A 26395-nucleotide genomic window follows, 5' to 3' on the forward strand; every position below is an offset into this window, starting at 1 on the left:
TGGAATACGCTGGCCCGGATGGTTAATGCCCATCCTGGGACCTGCGGCTTTGAGAGCTGGCCCTGGGGCACGGAGRAAGCTGCTCGGAATCCGTGATGCCTGCGAGTTACCTGACCTGGGGCGAAGCAGGATGAGCTGGCTTTGGGTGCAGAAGCTGCTCTCTGAAAGTGGCTTGTGGTAGATGGGTAGGGCGTTTATGAAGGTGGGAGAGAGGAGAGTCAGAGAGATGGGAGAGCTGCATTTATTTTTTTTTTCCCAATCACTTGTCCTCGTTCCCGAAGTATTTGGTTTAGGTTGTTGTACAACCTTGTATTTAATAGCCCTTGACAGACTTTTCTTCCATGACTTCGCCCAGGGGCTCGTTTGGCTCCRTGTGGATGTGAGGCCCTTTGTGAGGGAAGGTGGCAGTGCAGGGCTGTGGCGGGCAGGGGAGCCAGCGCGGGACCCCGGAGGTGGCCATGGGCACCCAGCCCGTGCTGTGCCAGCACCTCTCCAGCGACTCCTTGTTCCTGTAGCCTTAGGACAGCTCGGCCTGAGGGGAATTGAATGAGTCGCTGCCTGGACAATCCCCCTGAGCTACTGCAGTCTGTCAAAATATGTAACCGGCTGTGAGAAAGGGGCAGCAGCCACRGGAACCTGAGAGCGTTGTTGCGGTAGAGGGGTGCAGGTTGCTTGGACTCTCTGTGTGTTCAGGCGAATACTGCTAACACTGCAGTCGGCATGAGCTGAGAGTAGCTGGCGTCGTGCAAAGTGTTCCACGCAGCTCCTGCTTGCTCTTCTCACTGCCTCCACTGCACGAATGTCAGCAGGCAGGGATCCCCGAGCTGCTGCCCTGCGCAGGTGCCAGGCCCTTCCTCACCATGGGTTGCGTGCGTTTTGGGGGGCAGCTGAGCCCTTCCAACCACCCCCTGCTCCGCTGCTTGTAGCAGCGGGCATTCATTAAAGCTGCGGCATTCAGCACGTGCAAGCTGAAGAGATGCTGATTATTATGTCCCTCCTCCAATTACTGTAGCTCATGAAGGAAAAAACAAAAAAAAACTGTTAATAACCAGAAGAGATTGGCTTTYGGAGAATCTGCACTTTGCTTTGGTAATTCTAAAGACAACTTATAGGTTGCCAAATAGGGCACGGCTGTGTCCTCGGGAGACTGGTGATCTCCAGTGCTTTTGTCGCTGCTCAGGGCTTTAAGGTAGCAAGAAAAATGGAACTGTCACTTTTCAGATTTTATTGCTATGGTATTTGAATATCATGAGCAGAACTGACATCATAAAAATAAGTGTGCTTATACAGTATAAAAGAGAAAAAGGGAGGACTGGAGCAGAAGAGTGGTGYTGTACGTGAGGCATCTGCTCTTCCCGTTCTAGCCAGCAGCCTTGCAGGTAGAGAAAAGGGCAGGGAAAGGGCAGTCCCGGCCTCTGCAGGCCTGCTGTCGGGAACTGCAGACTTGATCAACYGCATCCCCACGTTGCCACTGAACATGGGAGGTTGTAGTCAGAGACCCAGTTCAGCACTGAATGGAATTTCAGCTAAAATATTCCTTTAACTTGATCAYTTTTTACAGTGGTTGCTGAGTTGATTGCATTTTTAGTATACATTGTACAGTTAATGTCCCTTTCAATTAAAGAATCCTGTTTTAGTACCTGCACAGCCTGCAGCAAGTGGTGTCTTGCATAAGAAGAAACACCTTGACAATTAAGTTGGGAGAAATACTGTTTTCTACTTGTTTTCTAAGTTAATCTGACCCCAGTCTCTGCCAGTACTTTTTATTCTGTTCTTTTTCTAACAGGTTTTGTTTCTGGCAAGATATGCAGGCTTTGAGTTAGATGACTAGCCATTACCTTAAAATTATTATTAATTGTGTATGAAGAGATCTGCAGCACAGTTTCCATATCCTGAAGTACTTCAGTTGGGAGCGAAGTGGGTTGCGAGCAGAACGGGCAGTGAGAAGCCCCTGGTGACCCGCGGCGCTGGGCAGTTGTGTCTCCTTCCTCCTCACGGTTGCTGAAAGAACCTCCCTGCTGGAAGATGACTTTGTGTGGCTGTCAGCCCGTGTGCTTGGCTTTCCTGACCTGTGTTTCACCTGTTAACCGTTAAGATTTTTCTTCTCTGTTTTGCCTGTGCGTATTTGATATTGTCACTGGCTGCTAGACATAGAAGTCCACTGACTGGTGATGCAGTTTGTGGTCCTCCTGCCTTTGTCTGGGGGAGGCTTCTCGGTTGGACCCTGTCATTCAGAGGAGCATCCTCCGAGGTTCTTTGGCAATGGCTGTAGAAATGTCCTGCTCTCCTGCAATAAGCTCCCTTGTATCTTGGGATACATCCCACCGGATGTGTCTTGTTTGGGCTGTGATTGTACGTTACTTGGTGGGAGTGAYTTCTGGACTGTTTTTTAAGAAACATATGCAAGGTCAGGTGATGTGATTTATAGTGCAAGCTCTAATGAGCCTAATGAGTTATAATGAGTGTAATGAGTCTGTTTTCTGACTTATGTCTGGTTCTAAATTGGATAACTAATCACAGATTACTCCRAAATCTTGGCTAGATAATCTTGCATGAGTGAAATGCTGGTGGGGGTTATTTGCTTAGTGTGTGGTAAATTCCCTTCCGTTCTGCTGTTTGCTTCCTACTGGTTGAGTGCTTGCTACAGTACGAAACAAATCCCAGGCGTTTCATCCCTGTTTTCTCCCTCCCACCAGGCGCAGTAGTATGAGACGAGCGCTTTTATGGCAGCGCACGTGGACGGTCACTGCGCAGAGCTGTCCTGAGGTGGAGAGCGGCCCCGGRGCTTCTGGAAGGCTCTCTGGGGAAAGGGCTGGTGCTCGGGGCTGGTCAAAACCTGCTACCACGCTATCTTCAGATGCTCTTAAACTTGATATCCAGGGTAACTAAAGCTCCCTTCCAAATATGAAATTAAAGGTCACTATCAAGTTGCTTCGTGTACTGTAATGTCATAAGCAAAATTAATCCATAAGAGAAGATGGAGTTTTCAGCAGTAAACAGAGGGGTTAGGAGCAATGTTTAATTGCATGTAAAYGTTGAAATGCAAGGTTGATTATATTTAATCTACATACAGTAATGTAACTATGTAGTTCTTAAATGTTACTATTGAGATCATTTATGGAATATAAGTTTGTGGGAGGGAATTTTACCCTGGTGAAAAATCTGACTGTTGTTTTAACAGATCTCTGGGGTGGATGAGGCCTTTGGGATAAAGGTGTCACCAGCATCGTTGCTCTAGTGGCCTCTGGGCAAAGCAACAAGACAAACCTGTGGCTTCCGTGGTTAAAGTTAAAGCCTCTTAAGCTGTTGGTCTCTCTTTGAAAGAACAGTATTTTAGGGACAGAGGACAAGAGTAGGAGAATGGTGAGGAGATGGTTTAAGCCGGGTTGTGTAAAGAAAACGGGGCTGTTTCCCAGCAGCTCAACCCAATGTGGGGATGTGTGGCCCCCCTGGGTGTCCTTAGTCGCTCCGAAGCCCGATGTTATTCAGAAGTAAGGGAGATGCAGGGCAGGTGGGGATGTTTTTTTCACCACTGCTCTGCTCCTTTAATTAACACACGCRAAATGCCAGAAATGGCAAAAAGACAGAGCTTTTCATTTGCTTATTTTTATAATAATATCAAAGTAACCCTTGCAGGCTGCAGGGAGCCTCAGTGCAGCTCTTCACAGCACTGGCCAGCGGACACAGTGACTCGCGAGGGTAAATAAGGGGCTTTCCCTTCCCGGAGAGGGAGCCAGGGAAGCGCTGGCAGCCRCAGAGGGCCCCTGGGCCCAGGCAGCGCGTGGAGCCGCGAGGCCGGCGCTCCGAGGTGGCTCCGTCGCGGCTGAGCAGGCCCTGCTGCAGATGTCCGGAGCCTTTGCTCTGCTCCCGTCGTGCTCACTGGTTGTGAAACTGCTTGGGGAAAAAGAGGAGAAGAGAATCGCAGCACTGGCTGAATATCGTAGTGGAAAATGGGAAGCTTTTCAAGAATCTGGCAAGAGCTTGTGGCTACCTCACATCTGCTCTCCCCTGTCATCCCTTGAACATGCTTTGTTCTTCTCTACTGAAAATGATAGACGAATTTTCCACCTACAGATTTGGTTAGCTCATAATCTAGATGTCTGCCTCCCCAGCCAGCAGCGGCAGCTGCTCCCTGATGTTGACATATTTCCTTCCTGGTAAGATTGTAAGGGCAGCTCTTCCTCTGTGTCACCAGTCTCCTGCAGGCAGCTTTAATATAAGCCTTTGGCTTGTCACATTTTTAAGTCTAAATCTGAAATGGTGAGTGGATAAAAACACCCATGAGCAACCATGAATGAGAAGAACCCAGTAAAACTTTTTAATGTCCTGGATATTCCAGTTCTGGAGGAGGAAGATTGGCCTTGATGCATGTTTTTCATAGAAAATCTCAGCATCCCTCTTTCCTTCCATTTTATTTGGTGTCCTCCTTATATAACRTGTGCTGATGGCTTTTAGGCTGTTGGAGCATGAGAAGAAAGGTGGGAGTCATCTTTGGCCAGCGTGTGGGCTTCGTGGTGCCCTCTCGGTGCAGCTCTCTAAGGGCTCTCTCCTGAGCTCGGTGCCGGTCCCTGCTGCGCGGAGCGGGGCCGGCGCTGGGGGGCTGCAGCCTGCGGCATGCCCCTGCGTGGGGCTGCTGCTGTGCTCGGGATGCCCGCGCTGCAGAGGGGTATAAAAGCCTGGTAGTGAGTTTGACTAAATAGATCATCTTATTCTGATGTCTGGCATTGATTTCCCTCTTCTTGCAACCAGGGCAGCAAAGTTTTGCTGCTGTGGAGCTGCAGTTCCTGAATTCATGGTTAGCGTGCTGATGTCTGGAGAATCACAGACGATTCATSAGGCAGTTTTTGTTCAAATAAATAAGGTCAAATCATAATAAAAATGATTTGGGTATAGGTTTGCAACATTGATTTCAATTTGAGGCATATGTTTCCAAGAACAAACACTTTCAGTATTTYAGCTTGGCAGAAACATCAACCTTATCAAAGATTTAAATAATTTAGGAGTTAAGCATCATAGGAATTTCCCTGGGGCATGGGAGTGGGGGGAAAAGGCTACACTTCTGATTCAAACTTGCTGAAGCTTTGAAATAACTTTTTCTTTTTTAATCTGTTGCTGTTTTTATTAATTCAAGAGTYGTTTGAGAAGAACTAGTCAATTATAAAAACTGCTGAATAGCTTTAATTGTAGATGTCCYTCAGTCTCATTTTAACTGGTCAGATTATCAGATAAATGAGAACCAACTGCAGAAGGAGCTGAACTCATTAACCTTGGACAGTTTCAGGAGAGAGTAGCCACTCAACAACTTGCATATTTTTAAGTATGAACCTAGTTTGTAGAAACCTCTTAACTAAAGTGGGAGAGGAATTTGGGAAGCTGTTCAGGTCATTTGTTAAGGTTTTGGCTATGATTTGCAGGTTTGCAGGTGATTTTGCAGGTTATTTGCCAGCAGCCACATTCATGGGGAGCTTCTTGGGCGTCTGTTCTGCAGTGTGTGGTGTCTTGTTCCATCATCCGCTGGGCRCCTCCTACCAGCCTAGCTTTACTCAGGAATCAGTGTAGGATTTGAAATCATGAGTTTTCTACAGGAACTTTTCCAGTTCCTAAAGAGAGCCAAGAGCCGAGTGCTGCTGCGGAGCTTCTCCCATCTTTGACAGAGCAGTGATGCTTRTGACAAAGGTGTGCAAAGGAGCTGTTATTTCCACCTCCTTTGCCCTGTTTTCTGCTGGCAACTCATACAAGTACTGGACAATGTTGGGCTCTGAGATAAAAGAATGACATGTTTGGGGTTTTGTATTAGAAAGTGTTTCTTCTTTTTGTCCATCCCTTTTAGCTGAAGTCCCCTGAAACCAGCTGCGTACCCAGCTGCCATTGCAGATTGGTCTTTGAGCTGCTCAGACCTTGTAACTCGGGATGGAGAAGCTGTGTTTGAGTTTCTGTGGCTTATTGGTAGTCGGGCTGCATCACAGCGCAATCAAATGCTCCTTGCACGCTTAAACACTGCCCTGCTGGACTGAGCAGGACAGAAGTCATCACTGGAGGGTGCATATTCTGTATTAAAAACAAAATACCCACTTTTTGCACTGGATTCACTTTCATCATTTTAAACACCCATTCAGGCCCCCAATAGGGTGGCAAGAGCTCTAGCAGCATCGTTGGTGGTACCGATGCCTCGGAGGCTTGGCCTGCCCGCGGCTTTGCCAGGCTCCGTGTCCCGACTTTCCTGATGAAAGAGCCGCTTCGCTTCCCGGACCTGCGTGGCAGGGAGCGAGYGCCTTATAAAGCCCGTCGCTTGCTGGAGCAGATTAGAGCGCAATGCACTTAAGGCTAAATATAGATTAAGGCAGATCCTGTGTGCAGTAACAAACTGTTCAGGAGACTTGTGTTGCACTGAACTGATGGTCCTTAAAGCTGCTACCAGTGGTGGGTTTAACTTTGCTGCTGTTGCTGTTCCCAGCTGTCTTGAGACAAATTTTTTATAAGTACAAAAAGCAGTTTAAAATCCAGCAGCAGTTTTAAAATCCAGTTTCAAGCATGTGCAGAGCTTCTAAGTAGTGGGAAAAGACATTGCAGCAAAGGAGGTGAAAAAAGTCCAGTTCTAGAAACTTCGTGTATATATATATGTATATATATATGTATATATAAAAATAGAAATGTGTGTGTCTATCTTCATAGCAACTGGCAAAGCAGACTGGTACCAGCGCGGTGCAGTCCAGCCATTGCATTGCCCCCAGGGCTTCTGTTTTTTTCCTGAAGACGTAAAGCAGTGTTGCGGGCAGCCTGATAACCGGCTGCGCTCTGCAGGAGCCCTTGCAGTAGAGCTGGTTCGTGTGTGTTGGGTGCTTGCTTGATGCTTCCTTTCCACATGTCATGGGCCCCTCCTGGAGTGGATTAAAACTGACGTTTTTATTCTCAGTAAGAGGGATGTTAATGTGTTGTGGGCACCAACAAGGCATATGAAGAATCAAAAATACCCGGTGAATATTACACTTTACAGTCTTTTACAAATGATTCATGGGCACAGGAAAAGAGCAGGTAGGTTTGTYGGGTCTAGCTGGTCTGGGGGCCATTCCCAGGCTTTCCCTGCTGACTCTTAGGAGTATCTGCCTAGTTCAAAACAGYGGCTCCTCTTCCGCTGCTACTGAGGCAGGTAGGTGTGTTGGGAGCAAATGATTTCTGAAATRTGCTGCTGCTTGGAAAGAGAAGAGTATTTGAGAGGTTTCGATGCTTGAAACTTGCCCTTGTGGAGCTCCGTGGGGAGCACCAGGTGACGTGACCTCACCGGGAACGCGGAGCTGCCGCTGGGCTGGCGTCTCCAGTGGGAATGGCCAGAGCCGAGGCGCGCGGGCCAGGCGCTGCGGGAAGCACCGCCCGCCGCAGCCGCCCCTCTGTGGGTAGTGATACAGGAACGGGGCACTTACTGGGGGAATGAGCACTGAGAACTTGCTGTCCCTTCCACACGCCAGCGCTCACTGCCCTGGATCTCTGCTTTGCTTTAGGTATTCCTGTTGTCTGCAAACATTTCAGTAAAAATATCTTTTTTTTTTTCTCCAGATATTTTATGAATAAGAATCAGAAGCCGGTGCTAACAGGCCAGCGGTTCAAAACTCGGAAGAGGGGTAAGTTTTTATATACAATATTTCATATTTTTCAAAGAAAGCTGCGTAGTGCTAATTATCCTGTGTATCAAAGCATTCAGTGCTGTTCTATCATGCTTGCTAGCTAGCATGATAGCTGTTCTATCATAGCTTGCTAGCTTAAAATTCTTTCTTTATGATTTAGGTGTCCGGCAATAAGTGACTGCCCAACACTTGGAAGCAGGGAGTAAATGCGTGTTTAAGAAATTAAATATTTTCAGGACAGTGCCTTCTTTGTGAAAGGGAAGCCTAGAGTTTTCTGTTGAAGTGGCAGATGATTTTGGCAAGCGCGGTTGGGATTCCTGTCTGTAATTTAATAACTTCCCCTATCTTGACGTTTCTGTTTGTGATTAAAAGCTAACACCTGCCCTTAGCTACTCATGGTGATGATGTAAACAAAGTACTTTATCCACGTGAATGAGAGAAGCAAAAAGTGCTTGGCCTTTCTCAGAAAATTACTACATCTGTTATGAATTCGTGATGTGAATGCCTTAAGATATAGAAAGATTGTGAAACTTGGGTGAGAGTTGTGGAATAGTTCAGCTGCAGTCCTATTAAAATCTGTTGTCTATTTTGTCTCATCTTTCTTCCTTTACACAAATAATTTTCTCTGACTTGCAAAGCTCATATAGGTAGAACTTCTTAAACTATAAGTGCCCTTAACTATCATATCATGTTTGTAAGTGTGCTTAGTATTAAAGAAACTTCTAGTATATGTAAGAAGATGTTACAGTGCTGCAATAATTAATAGGATTAACCTCCTATCAGCATGGACCACAATGTTGCACGGTAGGTAGCTGCATGCTGATAATTTCCTCCCGAAAGTTAGCCAGTAAAAAGGCTTTCTTAATGTTTAAAACCTTCACGGTAAGGGGAGAAGAGAGGGGGGGACCAAACCGAGCCTCTCATTTCTTTGTTCCACAGCAAACTGTGGACCTTCTGTTGAAGAGTCAAGACTAATTCTTAAGGAGCAAAAATATATTTTATGATTTCCTTAGAAGCAAAAGAAAATAAATAAAGATTTGGGAACGTGATGCAAATGCGCAGCCCTGCTGCGCTGGATGTCACTCGCGTTGCGCCTGCAAGCTGCCCCTGCCCCGCTAGCGCGCGGGGAAGTGACCGTGTCCTCGGCAGCGCCGCGTCCTGGTGCTGGCTTCCCCCTCAGCCTCTTGCTGAGGCTCTTCACGTGGCTCCTCGGTGTATTAGTGCGGTAGGAAAAAGTTCTGGTGACGTTATAAGACACTCTTCCTGCAGCTGAGTACACCTGCTCTTTGTGTGTGCTTTCAGATTATAATAGAAAAGAAAATAGGAGGGTACTTCAGATAAAAGGCAGAAGAAGATCCGGTTTTTTGAAGAGCTGAGCAAATATAAGTCATGGTGGCTGTGTTTATACTGAGATCTATGTATCCATGGTACAAAGTGTATATCTTTCAGCTTAAACACCAGAATGTCCTAAACCTTCTGACAAAAATAAAATKGAAATTAAATAAAATGAAAAACTAAAGTAGTTCTTTCTTCCTCTTATCTCTCAAGACAGAAGACTGTCTCTTCTGCTGGTCAATGAGTCGTCACGCGTGCTTTTTTGCCATGTAAATACTACGTACTTATGTGGTGACCCCAAAGAGGGTAATGATACTCAGATTTGTTTATGGGTGGAGCTGTGTTTCTTGTGCGCAAATAAGACCACCCAGAGGACACACACATGCTGAAGTGCTTAGACTTRAGTAGAAGCCCTGTTTGCTTGTGGGTTACTTGGTCTGTTGCTTGTTTCTGGTTGTCCTAATAGATCAAGTTGGAAGAGAGCTGTATGTGAGAAGGTGGTCGCTGAGCAGTCTCATAGCCCCTGTGGGACTCCACAGGGTGTTTCTCTGTGGGCATCTTCCCAGAGCAGAGGTGGGTCCTTCAGCTTCCCAGCCAGCCCTATAGGACTTGTCCATTGCGCACGTGCCCCACAGATCTCCATGATGGTTACTCAAATGCAGATTCTAGATCTTGATCGAGGCGGAGGATCAAAATAAGGCATAGAGCGTGACTATCCCCAAGGTCAGGGTGAGGTGGAAGCCTGGGAAGGAGTTACTGGTAGCCTGGAAAAGGGCCTTGTTTTTGTTGGATGGTGGAAGCCACTGCTTGCACTGCAAGGAGTGTTTGCACTGCAAGCAGGTGCAGAGAAACAAAAACAGATGCAAATGTTTCTATTTAAAAAAATATTAAAGCTAGTGAAACTATTCATAGCAAGATAGTTATTTAATTGCTTTAAGGCTGTGGTGATAGTAGGAAAAAAATAGGCGGGAGAATTATTGGACTCGAAGGTATTTTGTGGGCTGGTTGGGGTTAGTGCTTGGGATTAAAAGAGGTGCACCATGAGTTGCAGAGAAAGAAATCCTGCAGCCTGAGGACGGGGAACGTCTAGAGGTTATTTGCCAACACCATTAAAAAAATACATGTTAAGAGCTGCAGCTGGCAAGTTTCAGACTGCGTTAGCACATGTTTAGGCARGATTTTTTAAAAACAATTCCTATTCATCTCAGTAACTAAAACCTCTGGATTTACGTTCAGGATGTCATATATTTAGGTGTATCAACATTCCTTTTAGATAGGTGATGACTATCTAGAATTGTTCGGAATGTCACAAACCTCCTGCAGTTGCATGACTGAAGTGCAAAGCTGTCTGGATGGTCACGCACGTTGCGCATGGATCAGGCCGGGATGGGGCCTTCTAGGGAGCTCGGGAGGGCCCAGGCGGCGCGGAGAGGCCGGCGGCRGCCGCAGGCCTCAATCTCCGCGCRGCCTCCGCAGGGAGGCCGTGTCCGAGCGCTCCCTGAGCTCAGCCAGGAAGGGCTGCGGAAGCAGCGCGGCCTCGCTGGGTTCCCGGGGCTRCTYGTGGCCATGAACAAGAAAAAGAAGGTTTGGGGCTACGCCATGGTACAGGGTGCCCAAAACTTATAGAAATATGGTTTTGATGGCTGATGTGCTGCCCTCTCTTCCTGGAGCCGTCTCTTTTTAGCCATGCAGCTGTAGTTATTTAAAGAAAAAATATCAAGAAATGAAAAACGGAGTGTTCCTAGAGTGGGATTATTTAGACAAAATTGACACATCTTTTATTCTGCTATCAAATTTAACAATATCTGAAAGTATGCACATAGAATAAAATGTTCAACGAGAGCAGTAAAGAGAATGAAATCCGAAAATAATTCCAGTACGTTCAATTCCCTCCTCCTTTTCATTTATCCCTGTTTGTGCTATGTATTTTCAGGTTTTTTGAGGGTGAGGATTTTTTTTTCCTGGAAAACTGAAGCTGACTGCTGCTCCTTTTTCTTCTCCTTAATCTCTGTTTCAGATGAAAAGGAGAAATTTGAACCAACAGTCTTCAGGGATACCATTGTCCAAGGTCTCAATGAAGCTGGGAATGACCTGGAGGCCATAGCCAAGTTCCTGGATTCAGCAGGCTCCCGGCTCGACTATCGCCGCTATGCCGACACGCTCTTCGATATTTTGGTAGCTGGCAGCATGCTAGGTAAAATGCAGCCTCCAGTGCAGAATTTAGAGGATTACCCTTACTTTGCTTAAGATACTGTCCTCCTGAACCAAGTAGAAATTATAAATTGTATTATTTTTCAGTTATTTAGATGCCTTTGGGATCCAGTGTCACAGAGTTGTTATTTGTTACAGCAGGAATACCTAGGGACTCGGCTGTGTGACACATCCCACTAATGTAACAGAAAATGGATAGTGCTGTGTGAATCCTTCAGTCTAAGCGGAAACAGAGAAGCTAAAATGAGAGAATAACGTGTTAGCATCAGAATGTGTAACACAGCGCTGCAGGTTCCCAGGAGCTGCAAAGATTTCTTTGTAACATTGCAAGAAAGGGAGGCAAAGAGGAGATCGGAAGGATGAGAGGGAGGCTTTGTGGYTGCTTCTGGGGAATCCCACATGACAGAGGCAGCAGGGGAGAAGCTCTCCCCTCCTTTGCCTTCCTCTGGATTTAGAATCAGTTGTCAGTCTTTACTGATCAATGTCACTTGAATTCCTGCTTCCTATTCATTGGTACCTAAGAAACAAATATTTTATTTCTGAAGAATTGAAGAAATGCAGGAAAAGAGAACCAGTRGATCTAAAAATAAAGTTGTCAACAAAATAGTTCAGGAGAAATGTTTTTGCGCTGGTGTTTTCAGTGTTTACGTGGGGCTGTTAACAATTGGAGAGCTTAGGAGCACATTTCAAGCCCTCGAATTAGTAACAGAGCTACTACTTTTCCATTTGGAAAGGACTTACATTATTCTAATGTTTTAAAGCAACACTTATTTTAAGTGCAAGAGTGTGAGTTATGCTCCAACCAATTCCTATTTGATCACACAGTCTCAAAAACTGCTAAGATTTCTTAGTGTTACCAATTTTTATTTTTGGGGCCATAGAGGTCTGTGTGATCTAATACACAGCATRTTGGCTGCCTGATGTGACAGGTGCCACTACAGCTTAATTAAGCTCTGGCTTTATCTTTCTSCCTTCTACTTTCTTTTCTCCCCTTTTCCCCCTCTTCCCACTCCACCTTTTACTTTAGTGATACTAATATAAGAATTGTTAAATCTTCTATTTGTGGGACACTCTCTAAGTAGAGATTTTTTTGTTTTCCTTATGTGTTTTCTTTTTCTTTCTTTCTCTTAGCTCCTGGAGGCACACGCATAGATGACAATGACAAGACCAAGATGACCAACCACTGTGTATTTTTTGCAGATGAAGATCATGATGCCATCCGCAACTATGCTCAGGTGAGGGTTGYTAAAGGAATTGTTGAATACTGTTTTCCAGTTAGGAATGAAAAGGGATTATAGTGGGACAAACAGCCTGCAATGACTGCTGTAGGGTAAGTGACAACTYGTCTAAGCAGTGACCTGCCCTGTTTCCATCTAATCTCTGATTTTTATTAAGAAGGATCTTGTCACAGTTGGCAACAATTTATACTACAAGCTATCTTGCTTATTTGAGTTTGCTGTGCAGATGATTTGTTATTTACTTCATCTCTCCCATCTGAGAGTATCCTCTACCTCTCAGTTTTCAAAATCATTTGGTCACATGATAGGATTAAAAAAGGTTTAAAAATCACTTTCAGGAGAATATTTTTTGTAGCYCTGGAAAATGATTTCCCAATGTTTGTAGCTGGAGCATATTTTGCAAGCATTTGTGCTAGTTTATTTGATAAGGATTCTATATCAAGAGTGATAGTGCTACCTGCCTGCCTTGCTGTCTTATTTCACACCTGACAGCTGCCCCAGAAAGTTGCATTATCAGAGAAGAGGGTGTAGAGTKAGAAGTTCCTGTATTTATTAACCCTTCACTTTTAGCTTTTTCCTGTTTCCTGCCCCATCTCTAAATCTATGCATAAGGAAATAAGGAGAGCAAAAAAATTTCTGAGAGTCAGAAAAAAGAAAATTCTCAAATGATAGTAARTGCTCTGTGATTCAAACACTACTGGCATAGAGGAAGAATTGCAAAGCTTATTTTCTAATTTTTTCATTTCTGAACAGCCTAACASAAGAGGGTGTTTCAGGGTAACTCAACAGAGAGTGCAACAGAGGATTGCACAAGTGTTACCCTTCTGACTGCTGGTTTCCTGAAAACTATGAAACTGTCTTTATTAACGTCTAAGAGAACCTTGCACAGCAGAATCTGAAAGTAGGAGAAATCAACAGTGCTAGTTATTCTTTTTTCCCTATTGTGGACAGTTAAGGGGAAAAAGGAAAAAAAAAAAAAAAAAAAGCCCAATGAATCTCATGATGGATATGGCCAAAACCTACTTTAGTGAGTTTCTGTTTGCCTTTTTTTTTTATAAAAGAGGGTAGCTACTGTGTTTATCTATTTAACATTAATCTATGTTTATCTTTAGGTCTTCAATAAACTTATCAGGAGATACAAGTATTTGGAGAAGGCATTTGAAGATGAAATCAAAAAGGTAATGGTGGTAGCAGTCTTCTCTTGTCTTTTTGTGCTACTAAGGAAATGGGAGAAGTATGGGTAGAAATTTCTGAGAAGAATAAATATCTATTCCAAGTATTTCAGGTTCCTAGTAACATGTTTCTCTTGTTTTTAATGGTCTAGAAAAGTAATAACATAGTGCTGTGCCATAAATTAAAAGTATATTTATATATTATTTAAAAATTAGAAACATCAGTACAGGGTTAAGTGAGGGTAAGTCTGGAGGGATGTCTCACCATCTTCTGTGATTGAATGAATTGGGCTCTCATTTATACCTTCTTGCTCATATAGGAAATTACTTTGCGCTTGTGACCAGAATGCCTAGGGACTGATGCTGATTACACAATGTGCAACTCTAAAGACCTAAATTTACCTCAGTCCCTGCATGKATCTAATGTTCTTGCTGCTAATTACTATAATCAGTGACATGAGAAAAGCTGACTCACAGCATTCAAGCTGCAGAGTGTGCAGCAAGTTAAGCAAATGCCATGTCAGTTCAAACTGCCTCCTCCTTTCTATAACTTGCCTGGTTTTGAATCCTGTATAAGAATTCACTTTGCAAGCAAGTGACAAGGTGGTCAATATGGAATAATTCGACTCTTGAGGTGTTCCTCAACTTAGATAGGTCTATCCTAATCCATCCATCAGATGCCTCTGATTTGAAGATTAACTGCATTAGCTGGAGCARAGCACAAATTTCAAGTATAGTTGAATTGGAGGCTGGAGTTCTGATACCTAAAGGCTTAACTAAAGCTTTTGAAAGCATCCTAAGCTGGGGCAGCATGGAGCTCAGTGGTTTTGTCCACCTTGAAGACTAAAATATTTTTTGTAGTTGTGATTTTTTTTTCTCCCCTGGAGTCCCTCTGAGGACCTAGTGTTGTTCTGAGTCAGATGTCAGCTTGCAAGAGAGGCCACCCAGTTATACTTGGTGTTGGACCGAGGACAGCAGTTATTTTGTGATCTTGTCCCTCCATCACCTCTGTGCCCTTGTGCTAATCCTAGTGGCTCCCAAAGACCTGGCCTTTTGACATGGGCCCTGTGCACGTTCCCCTCCTCAGCCAGAATAGGTGTCTGCCAGGGCTGAGGCAGCCGTGGGGAGAGTCCTGTGCTCCCCTGTATCAGAGGAGGAGAAACTAGGAAGGTGGCAGCTGCAGCACTGCAGTTAGTTTWAAACTCTTGAAAACTGCTTTTAGTTTCTCTTGCCTTTTTCTTCCCACTGTCCTTGTGAAAACCACCCTGCAGCTGCCCTCTCCTGACCAGCAAGGCTGCTGGTTTTTTGACTATTTGATGTTTTTATCAGTGTGTAGAGGGAGGTGTGTGAGCAGCTGCCGGTGAGGCCAGGAGCGCTCACATCTCCAGAGGTGCCCGTGCAAGGTCTAGCAGTGCAAATGGCAGCGAGCACAGGCTGAGGCTAGAMAGCGGGAAGGTGCCTCTTGCACAGGATGTCTCTGGTCCCTGCCCCAGCAAAGGAAGAGATGTTTCTAGCAGACTTATTAGGCAGTTCAGAACACTGGGAGGAAATTAGCTCTTCCTGCAGAAAGAGGCATCCTAAAAACCTGAGTGAGAGCAGCGGGAACCGGATGGTGTCAGTGGGACTTCTCTTTAAGAAGAATCTCTCTTTAAAGAGAAATTGTCTCACGTGGCAGTGTGCATGCAAGTATTTGCTTCATAACTTTGTCCTTAAGGRCATTATTATTTGTGGGCACTTTTGTCTTTTGTAATTCTAACTTCCAGATTTTTTTTCTTAACTTTTGCTTCCAAAATTGCAGTTTTTTTTTTCTGTAATGGTGTAAGCAAACTATACATTTAAATTTTCACATCTGAATTTTTAATATTGTGCAAGGGATTTCAATGTAAGATAAAATGTTTAAGTGCTTTTCTCAGTAGTTTTTAATATAGTCGGTTGAAGTTCATGTTGTGGCTGCCTAGTGTAATTGCATAGACCAGTGGTCAGTTTTTGCAATAATTGAAGTGAAATTCTTTGTTCCAGACTGTGTTCATCTCCCTATGTGTGTTTTTCTGTTCAAGTCCATGGACAAAGCATGCAGTATGAACTGCCCGTATAGTACATATGCATACTTAAGTAGTGTTTTTTAGTAGTCTGTGTGGGAGGGTTTATGCTCCAGCAGACCTGTTTATCTAGTTAGTGTTCTGCATATAAAGTACAGGTTGTATAAATTACTGAGTTGTATCACAGTGTATGAAATACAGGGAGAACTTATAAAGTCCTTTGATCATGGTCCTAACAAAGGAACCCCAAATTAGGCTGGGAATTGTGAGGGATAAGGATAGTAGCATTTGGAGATTAAATACAGAGCAAACAGAGATGCTCTAAATCATCTAGAGAGGAGGTAAGATTCAGCCCTCAGGTATCCGTTGTGTTAGCTGCTCTCTGCACTGCGGACAATTCAGCGCTGTCTACAAATGTCACAAACTGCCAGCCACTAAAGCGAGAGACCACTTTGGCTGATAAACATATTAAAAGAAACCTTATTCTCTGCAAGGACAGAATTTCTTAGTTTTCACTGTTAAGATTTCCAGCTTCCAAAAGACCAGACATGCTGGTATTTCTGAATGCTCTTTAAATGTTGTGTATCCACCTTTTTTTTTGGTTGTGTATATCTTTTATGCACAGAATTCTCATGACTTAAAGGTGTTTGTGTGTGTGTGTGTGTGTGTGTATATATATGTATATATATATATATACACATATATATATATACACACGTATATATACGTATATATACACACACACACACACATATAATAAGCAAAAATAGCATTTTACAGCATATTAGGTCTGATCTTGTGTGTATTAGGCATTCTAAACTCCCACTGAAATAGGTGGGAGTGCTTTTAGACTTGTTAGGAGTATAACACTGTGAGCCAGAACTGCGCATTTTACGCCTGGAAACAGTCTGTATTCCTAACAAATGCAGTAATAGCAGCACTTGTCTAACAGCAGGTAAAAATCAGGCCGGAGCTTTGTGAGTGGTTTGGTGCTGTTCTGAAATAATTTGGACACTGTGACTTTCTGGAAAGAGATGGCAAAAGAAGAACTTCTAAAGAAATGGGCAATAAAAATCTAAAAGAAAAGCTCAGAACTGAACAGCTTGTTCTTTTTGATGGCTTGTTCCTCAGTAAATTAATTGAAGGTTTTGATTCCTTGCATCACTCGGGTTTCCTCTAAATTAGGCTGCGTTTTGCAATGATGTTAAAGTATAGAATAATATCTCTTAAGTAGAAGAACTTGAAACAGCCTATAAGGTAACTAGTACTACTTTTCAAGATATGAATAAAACAAACTATGTGAGGGYACCAGTAGCGCTTTAGGCAGTGGGGGACGTGTGGAAGGGCAGGCCCCTGCTCTGAAGGTGCAGCACTGCAATACAGGTCATGAGCATCATAATTAAAATTCATTCTAAAATACTTGCAAGAAGCACGGTGAAAAGAGAGAGGATGAGGCTGTTCAGGCCCTGCCAAACATTTGAACAAATACTGATTTCTTAGCTGATAAATGTTTGAATATTCCTTTTTTTTTCCTGCTAGAATTAATACTATGTAGAAAAAAAAAAGTTTTCTTGCATCATCTTCCTGTGGACACCTTGCATTTSTGAGCAACAGCAGCATGTAAGCGTGTAGTGGCTGTTGTCCTTCGATGGGTAAAAAGGTCTGGGGCTGTTAGAGCTGCGCCGGGCTGCGCGGCTCCGTGCGGAGCTGCAGCGACYGGCGCCGCTGCCCCGGGCCGCCGCCTGCCTGGGGCTCTTCACGGTGCAGCCCTCGCTGGCAAAGCCCCGCGGGCTGCACCCCAGCAACTGATCGGGAAGCGCTGAAATAGCGGCCACCTTCTCGTCGAAATCTCTGCTGCTTGTGCAGAGACAGAAGGAGCRGGTGCTAAGCAGGCTACCTGCAAATCTTGCTGCTAACCTGAAGCTGCTTCGTCCTGGCTAACAGCTTCAGCCTCACTGCTCGCACTAGAAGAGCAGAAGTCACAGCTGGGCTTTTTCCTTCTGAATATTGTGTTTTCATAGAATATTCTTGATGAAGCTTGCATAAAGAAATTTGAAATATCCTGGCTATYAGTCAAGTATTTTGCACTAGTTTATAATGAAATTCTGTACAAATGATTTCAGTCTTCCCATTAAAGGGGGCSCTTCCATTTTTCTATCCTGCACCATTATATACCAGTGAAGTGCTGCATTTGAAAATACAGCATGTCAGTGATTTTTCATCCGTGTATTTAGAAATTACAATTCCATTAATTTGCATCCCAGATTTTCTTACATTTTCTGGTTTGTAGTCCTATTTGGTTGAAATAAAATTACACCTTTCATTTTTTTTTTATTCTTGAAGCTGAAGCTGTGTTTTACAGGTATTTGGCAGAAGCCCAATAAAAACCAAATGACTTTTTTCCATGGTTGAATCGTTGAGATCTATATAAACTGTTCCTTAAAGCTGATGTTATATAAGCACTCTAGTATGAATGAGGTATTATTTTCCCTCTTCGTATGTTCACAGATATAGAGGTATCAATAAAACATTGTGTTTTAATAACTTATTACCTGGATTTGTAAAATGTCACTCTATTCATAGTGGTTTAGAAACATATTCCTACATTCTTGATTTTTTTTTTCCTTACTGATGAATGAGGGTGTTAGCTCTTGATGGAATTCAATGCCTTTTTGTAATGAATAAAGCTGCCYTTTGCTGTCTAGCATCCTTTTTCTCCGCACCTACGTTATGCTTCTTAACATGGTGAGAACAAGTTCTTGTTAACAATAGCAGCAATGCTGTGGACAAAATCATATTTTGTACAATGTTGTTCCTGGTATAAAGGAAAGGAGATTTAATGTGCTGCATCTGTGTGCTTTTGAATTTCAATTAATGGAATAATTAAAATGAATGAATGTAAATCCGTCTATGGATTATAAATGAATTAATCCATCTATGTAATTAGTTATTTTTAGACTTTACAGGGTGAATGCTAAATCCAGATTTTCTAGAGCTTCAAACATCAGTGAGATTTTTGCTCTTCCTCAGGCTAATCGTTTCCTATTTTTATTAGTGATGGGAATTATGAGGTATTCTTGGCTTTCCCATCAGCTTTGTGAGGACTGCTGAATATCTGAATTTGAAAATTATTTCTGATTTTGGCCGGTAGAAAAATCTCTTTAACTGTGCTGGAGCCCAGCCCGCTAGTGCATCGTCACTGTTGGCGTGTGGCTTGTGCCAGCGAGGGAAGGGACCTCAGCTCTAGTGAGCGCCTCCAATCCAGGCCATGGGAATGGGCAGGTTCCCGTCACCCGGTAAGGCCTGTGTCCCATGGAGTCCTGCAGGCCTTAGACTTTTAACAAGGTGAGCTGTAAGTAAYTACTGCAATAGCCCTGCTTGCTTCAAGGTAGGTTTTACGTTGCTGTTAATTTTTGCATACTGTTAATAATTGCAATGTTGGAGAAACGTGTGGGTGAGCGAGATGCTCAGGGATGCAGTTTAGCAGGTGCGGTGCTGAGGGACTTGTGGCTGGGCTTGGAAGGCCCTTTCCAACCATGATGGTCCATGATTCTAATTACAGCAGCACTTGGGGAGGAAAAATAACCTGCTCATCAATACTCTTCTCTACCTGTTATTGCTGCCTGGGATTCTAATGTATCTCCTTTTTGTTTTTTTTTTTTTTTTGTTTTGTTTCTTGCTCTGATCCACAGCTGCTGCTGTTTCTTAAAGCCTTTACTGAAACAGAACAGAAAAAGTTGGCGATGCTCAGTGGGATCCTGCTAGCCAATGGGACTCTGCCTGCTACGATTTTAACAAGCCTTTTCACTGACAATATAGTCAAAGAAGGTAATTTCTTTCTGATCTTTCTTCTATATGTTAACCAGGATAAGGAGGTATATTTTATACAACATCTTAAAAGTCGGAAGACTGAAACTGATCAACATAAAGCAGTATTTTAAATTATATACTGACAGCAGAAGCCAAATACTTGAGAAAATCTGACAAGAAGGCAATCAAAAATCAGAAAATGACAACAAAAAAAGCACAGAAAAAGGGTGTAGGTTTTGTATAAGTTATATATTGTGTACACACACACAATTTAATTCCTGTCCAAATTACTGTGAGGATGACAAGTATAGCATCTATTCCTGAGATGTACTTGGTACCGATTTTTTTTTCAAGAGCCACTAGGGTTTTGTGCATTTGAGCATGAGGTGGGACAGAGAGGACATGCAGCCTGAGTGGGTATTTCAGAAGAAAAACAAGAAAAACCCACAAACCTTCTGTTTTGCCTTCTTCCCAGTAATAATCAGGGTAAATCACTGATGCTRTGGACTGACTTCTATCATACGGTAGGTAATCGTCCTTCCAATCTCAGGGCATGGTGCCTTATTTTTTTTTTAATTATTATTATTATTTTTTAATTAAAATCATCCACCTGGGAATCTTGATTTTCCAAGTGCTTGATTGGCAATATGTTTTCCCTCCTAGTAACTGATTACCTGGAATAATTGCAAGTTCATTGCCAATGCTGACAGTTTTTACGGATATATATTTTTGGAAGAGCTATATATTAACTTAAAATACAGTTTTAATGTGAGAGTTATAATATATTCTATCATGAATTCTTCTTTCAGCAACAAAGCATTCCCATTTGCAGCTTGCTGTTACATTTGTTTTCTAAATGCTGTAGAAAGAAAAGCCACAGCTGCAGCCTTGTTCTGTCATCGCCCACAGCTTTCACAGTCAGAACTAAACTAGGAGAAAATCCAAACAAAGGCACTAATCTGTGTCTTAGGACAATGGTCTGTAATGAAATAAAAGACTGTATTTAGTTATGGGAACACAAGAGGCATCTGAAAACTTTTTTATAAATAACTTGTTATATCTTAAATTAAATATCGTCAGAATTCGATTGCTAGGTAAAATTCATTGAAAAAAATGCCATTTCTCATTGTGAATTTGTTAGAAACTCACTTAAACCTTTGGGTCTGAGTTCATATTTACCAAAAATGTATTTGTGTCAGCATTTGAAARATTTGAAGAAAATTTGAAGAAAATGGTTGTTCAGTTAACGTTTCAGTTTTATTCTTAGGGAAATATATTAAAAATACAATTAAAAATACAAGCAGAGAAAAGATCAAGGAATAAACCTCAACTGTGCAAGGATAAATTCCTGTGGATTATTTAAAAGAGAGGAGAGTGGAAAAAAAAAAAAACAAAAAAAACCACAAGGCAGCTGCGAATATCTGTAGACCGCAGGCAGAAGAGTTAGGTGAACRCTGAGGTTGTTGATCCCTGTGAGAATATTGTAACACTCACAAAGAATTGGCTGAAGTGGGGGGCCGAGGTGGGCTCTGCTGACGGGAGATCTGTCCAGTTYGTTGGATGTTACCAATAACTGAACTCGTTTTTAGGATTGCCCTTTTCAGTGTTGCCATAGTGGGAAGTGTTGCGAGGAAAGAAATGTTTGTGGGGACATCTAATACTTTTCTTGCAGAGGCAGAGAAGTGGCTGGGTGTTCTTGAGACCTTGTGGGGGTTAAGTGAGGCCTTATTGCCACCCGTGCTCACAAACGAGCAAATGCAAAGAACAACTAACGGGGTTAATCAACAACATGAGTGATGGAAATTGCTTTCTGCAAACAGGGCTGCAAGGAAAATGCAGCAAAAGGAAAGAGCTATTTACAGGAAAGGATAGTGGCTGTCCACAAATACACGATTGCCCAGTTCCTATATTCTATTAGAACTGTAAATTATAGATGAGTGAAACAACCTTTCTCTGATAATGCTTGTGGCATCTAATTTATCTCATATAAAGGTAAACCTTGAGGAAAGATTTATGGACAGGGCTGTTGGGACGATACTTGGGGACAAGGACAATATTTATTTTGGTAACCATTCCAGAGAGCTGGGTGTATTCCTTGTTGGTGCTGTGCTTTTTTGCAGCTGATCAGTCCTTCTGCTTTTTATATTTTGTTTCATAAAGAAGTAGCGTGTGACCTAACAAGCTGCTGTGTGGATTATTACTGTCTTTTTTTTATTAAAAGACATATTTCCTACCAAACTGAGACATGTGCTGGCAGGCACAGCTGATTAGAGGTTATGATGATGATGACCCAGAGGAAGGGTTTTGTTTGCGTTTCCCCTGCCCTCCCATAGGAACGGCTGATATTGTCACCGCTTTTCTCACTTATTGCACAGAACATATGGGCTGTGGATAGCTAGTATAAATGCTTCTGGCATCTTCATGCAGCGCTGCCAAAGCTCTGGAATGCATATTAATATATGTATCTACTCGTAAAATGTGTTTTCATATTCAGAATTATAGGTGATAGGTATCTGTGATACCTGTAYGTTGTTAGTAAGAAAAGTTGTCACTTGGTCACTGTTGAGTAGTCTGGTCACGCTTGTTTACAATCTCTGCATCATGCTGATTTTATGTGGAASCTGAAACACAAAACAAGCACAAAGTAGCATTTTTAGGGCTCCTTTCTATGGCATGGTACATTCCTMGGTAATATAGTACTTCTCTAAGAATTGTGCCTTACCGCTACGTTCTTGAAATCAGGGTGGCACAGATGCCTTAATAAGCAAGATTTGCACGGAGTATTCTTAAAGTTTACGCTGCTTGGGGAACAGTCCCTTTTTTGTTTGGTGGCTCATCTAATCAATGTACCCTAGAAGCAGGAAAGATGGATCTCTAAAGTGCCTAAGGACACCTAAGCTACTTCCTACTGGTCAGTCCCATCAAGCTCTTGGAGCTTGAGGACTGTTTGGAGGTGAGGTAGAGAACTGTGGTGAATGGCTGCCGCGTAGAGCAGCGTTGTCATCGCCACCATCCTCGAGATCCYGGCACATGGTGATACTGCTGAGCCCTGGAGACGCAGGGCGGCCTGTGGAAGAGCTCTCGAGCCAAGAGGACGTGTCCAGCTGCAGGACAGCACCTCAGCTGCTTCCTGTGCCACGTGACGCTGAGCAGCACAGGAGAAGCAGTGACATGTGGGGCTTTCACCTCCCCAGGAAAGCTGTGACTGACTGAAGCTGAGCCCTTTGGATTGAAAGGCACAGAGACCCTGTGCTGGGGCTCAGAGCTGCGTCCCCTTCAAAGAGTAGTTGTGTGATCCTACCAGCTAATGCCTCGTGCAAGGTGGTAAGAGTAGCCTTACAGTTTAGCAAGCCCAGGACTTGCTAAGAAGTCATTTGAATTAAGTCTTTCAATTCTTCATCGTGCCTAGTCTTTCCTGCCTTCATTTCCTAACTGATATAATTTAGATTTTTCTGTTTTGCATTGAACCTGGACTGTTAATTGCAGTGGAAGAATAAACAATGGCAGGAAAAGCAGAAAGGAAGATCTTTGAATAGTTGAAGGTAGAAGGGTAAAACAGAGTGAGAACATTTTCAAACAGCCCTACATACTTCAGAAAATCAGAACTGCATTAAGGAAAAAAAATGTACACTTCAGCTCTACATGTTTGTTCCTCTGATCATGAAATGTATTTGCATTCCATATTGAATTCTTGCAACCATGTCAAAAATTCTGAAGKATCTTTTCTGTTTTTCTCAAACAGGGATTGCAGCTTCTTTTGCTGTAAAGCTTTTTAAGGCATGGATGGCAGAGAAAGATGCCAATTCTGTTACCTCTGCTTTAAGAAAAGCCAACCTAGATAAAAGATTGCTAGTAAGTACCACATATTTTCAAAAATTCTTGTTTCTCCTTGTGGAAAGGAAGAAAATAAAATTCAGGTGGCAGTTTCTTGTAAGCATGTTAGCCCCCTCTCRGACTCCCTTTGACATTTTGAAACTATTTTGAATCACGACAATATTATTATGGCTGTAGCATTGACAGAGGTTCAGGAGAATTAAATAGCACACATTTTCCCATTTTGTCTCTGTATTTCTATAGTTAAATATCTTCTGAAAGGGGTTCAGGAATTATTTTTTCTCTGAGAGCTGCTAATAAACCACATACAGTACAGTGTGTTAAGACTTTTTTTTTTCCTGAAATATTTTACCTTTGTGTATAATTAAAGGGTTTGTATAATCACAAGTGATCACAAATTATCCCAAATGAAAATAGCTTTCTGATGCAAAAGTGTTTAAATAGTATAGAGATAGCAAGAAAAGCTAATTTTCACACTGCAGTGTCCGTCTCAGAAGGTTATATGGCCTTATGGTGATGGCAGCAGAGCTCCTGGGAGCAATGCAGGAAACTTCTAGCGTTTTTAGTTAAGCCTGGTCCTGAGTCTGTAGCAGTGGCCCATGGCATTTAATGTATAATTGAACAGACAAAAGAGTTTTGTGCCTTTCATTGCAGTGTTTCTCTGAAGGTCTGAATATCAATGTACCCTTTTTTCTAATTCTTAAAAAGATTGCTGTGGTAAACCACTGCCACATGCTGCATCCTGTGTAGTACCACACACAGTTTCACCAGTATTTCCTGTTTCTGCCTCAATTCATATTTACACAAGAATCTTTCAAAAGCAAAACATCTTCCTGCACGCCTTTATCTCTTCAATTGATATGATTTTAAGAGTCCAAATCATAAAGAATTTGCTACATAGCTGGAAAACTGGCTAATTACACTGTTTATTAGAGAGGAAAATAAAAGCCAAGTGTGTCTTATTTCTATTTCAATTCATACTGACTTCAGCTTTCAGCTGTTTACTCTCATTATGCTGCTATATTAAAAAGCCATCAAAGAGATGATATTTCCTAGCATAGATGCTTTGATGAAAGTTTCCTCTTAATCTGCTGTTCAGAAAGCAAACAGATTGAAGGACTGCAGTTTTTGTTACGTATTTTTAAAAAGGCTATCCAGGCCAAAGATCATTCTTTTAGACACTGAGAATTGGACTGCAAGCAAATACCACTGAATCCTTGCCAAACTGGGGTATTAGTTGCAGCATTTTCTTAGAATCATTTAACTKTTTCTCAATAGGTAGATTTTTTCAGAAATCGTAGATTTACAGTGTCTTTGAGTAAGAAGCTATAAGCAGTCTCACATGCCTAAAAGAGGTMATGCCAACAGTCTGCAAAACAAATGTGGTCTAATGAGCCATTTAAAAGTTTTTGTGAGAAAGGCTCAAAATTTAATTGAATAGTGATATTAGGTCAAGGTGCCCAAGAGGCAAATATTTTAAGAGGTAAGTGTCTAGAAGCACTTGGAGGGCATAGTGAATATGGTGAGCATATAATGACTTTACCATCTTCTAGAAGACTTAYGGAATTTGGAAAAGCTGTGATGCCTCTGAGGGTTGTTCTGAGTGACATCTTAATTTCACAACTATTAATATAAATCTAGRGAGAATGTTAGTTGGTTTTCTGTATAGCGGATTATTCATATTCCGACTCCTTTAGTGAAATGCAACAATGTGAATGAGGTGTTGACTTTTTCAGCTGTAATGCAAATATTGACCTTTTTGTAAAGCACAGTAAAAGGTGACTCATGGATTTCATTCTTAAAAAGTAGACGTTCTGCTCTATCAAGAAAGAATAATTAGGTATTTATTTAACAGAGAACATTGCTGTCTTTTAGGAACTATTTCCAGCCAACCGGCAGAATGTGGATCATTTTGCCAAGTATTTTACTGATGCAGGTCTAAAAGAGCTCTCAGATTTCCTTAGAGTTCAGCAGTCCCTGGGGACTCGTAAAGAGCTTCAAAAAGAACTACAAGAGCGTCTCTCTCAGGAATGCCCAATTAAAGAGGTAAATGGGGATTTTGKTTGTTTTTGTTTAAATTGTAGTCAAAGACTTAAACAGTAGGTAGAGAGGATCAGGTATAGATACCTAATAGGCTTCCTCTGATTTCCTTTAAGTTATTTCAATTTATTCATCAGTTCAGTCTGCTTTCAAAAGACTAAAATAGTAAAACACCTTCTAGATTTTCAAGTACAGCTCACTAAAATTTTATGTCCTACTGTCTTCAATGAGAATACATTTTACTTAACTACTTTAACTGCTAGGATGGTTGGGATGGGGAAAACTTGTAGCCAAGTAACAGTAGTGTTGCTAATAAAAACATGTTAAATAATCCTTTTCATTATGCTACTCTTGTTTCTTATTATCTCTGTACTGTGGTAGTGCTTGCAAATGACTGTAAATATTTGATAAGTCAGAGTTGACTGGAAATATTGCTTAAGACAGCAGTTCATTTCCTGCTTCAGGTAGTGCTTTATGTAAAAGAAGAAATGAAAAGAAACGAGCTACCAGAGCCAGCAGTGATTGGTCTCCTCTGGACTTGTGTAATGAATGCTGTGGAGTGGAACAAGAAGGAAGAGCTRGTCGCAGAGCAAGCCCTTAAACATCTAAAGGTGTGTGCATGGGGGGAGATGGGAAGGGCTGGATAACAGAATATGTTCAAGTTTTTACATAYTTAAATCCAGAAAGTTTAGAGTCTTGAGGACTAACACAGAATCACAAAATGCTCAAGGTTGGAAGGGACCTCTAGAAATCATCTAGCCCAACCCTCCTGCACCAGCAGGATCACCTAGAACAGGTTGCACAGGATCACACCCAGGCGGGTATTGAATATCTCCAGAGGAGACTCTACAACTTCTCTGGACAGCTCTGTCACCCTCAGTCATTTTTTTTGTCTCTCTCAAATTCAGGTAGAACTTCCTCTGCTTCAGTTTGTGGCCATTGCCTGTCACTGACCTGCACTGAAAAGAGTCAGGTCCCATCCTCTTGACATCCCCTTTAAGGTGTTTGTACACATTGCGAAGATCTCCTTCAGCCTTCTCTTCTTTAGGCTGAACAGGCCCACCTCTCTCTGCCCTTCCTCACAGGACAGACATTTC

General features: G+C 42.5%; 1 protein-coding gene across 1 annotated transcript in view; it reads left to right on the plus strand.

Annotated features, from left to right (window-relative positions):
• Positions 1-26395, plus strand: part of BZW2 (basic leucine zipper and W2 domains 2) — a 48059-nt gene that overhangs the window by 11043 nt on the left and 10621 nt on the right. The window contains exons 2-9 of the mRNA XM_026044935.1: positions 7552-7616; positions 10972-11148; positions 12297-12400; positions 13516-13581; positions 19307-19442; positions 23167-23276; positions 25134-25304; positions 25763-25909. Of these exons, the coding sequence (XP_025900720.1) occupies positions 7559-7616; positions 10972-11148; positions 12297-12400; positions 13516-13581; positions 19307-19442; positions 23167-23276; positions 25134-25304; positions 25763-25909 (969 nt within the window). The 5' untranslated portion in view covers positions 7552-7558. The remainder of the gene's footprint in view (positions 1-7551; positions 7617-10971; positions 11149-12296; positions 12401-13515; positions 13582-19306; positions 19443-23166; positions 23277-25133; positions 25305-25762; positions 25910-26395) is intronic.

The sequence above is a fragment of the Nothoprocta perdicaria genome, unplaced genomic scaffold (genome assembly GCF_003342845.1).
Source record: "Nothoprocta perdicaria isolate Ctin4 unplaced genomic scaffold, notPer1 scaffold_106, whole genome shotgun sequence".
Classification (NCBI taxonomy): domain Eukaryota; kingdom Metazoa; phylum Chordata; class Aves; order Tinamiformes; family Tinamidae; genus Nothoprocta; species Nothoprocta perdicaria.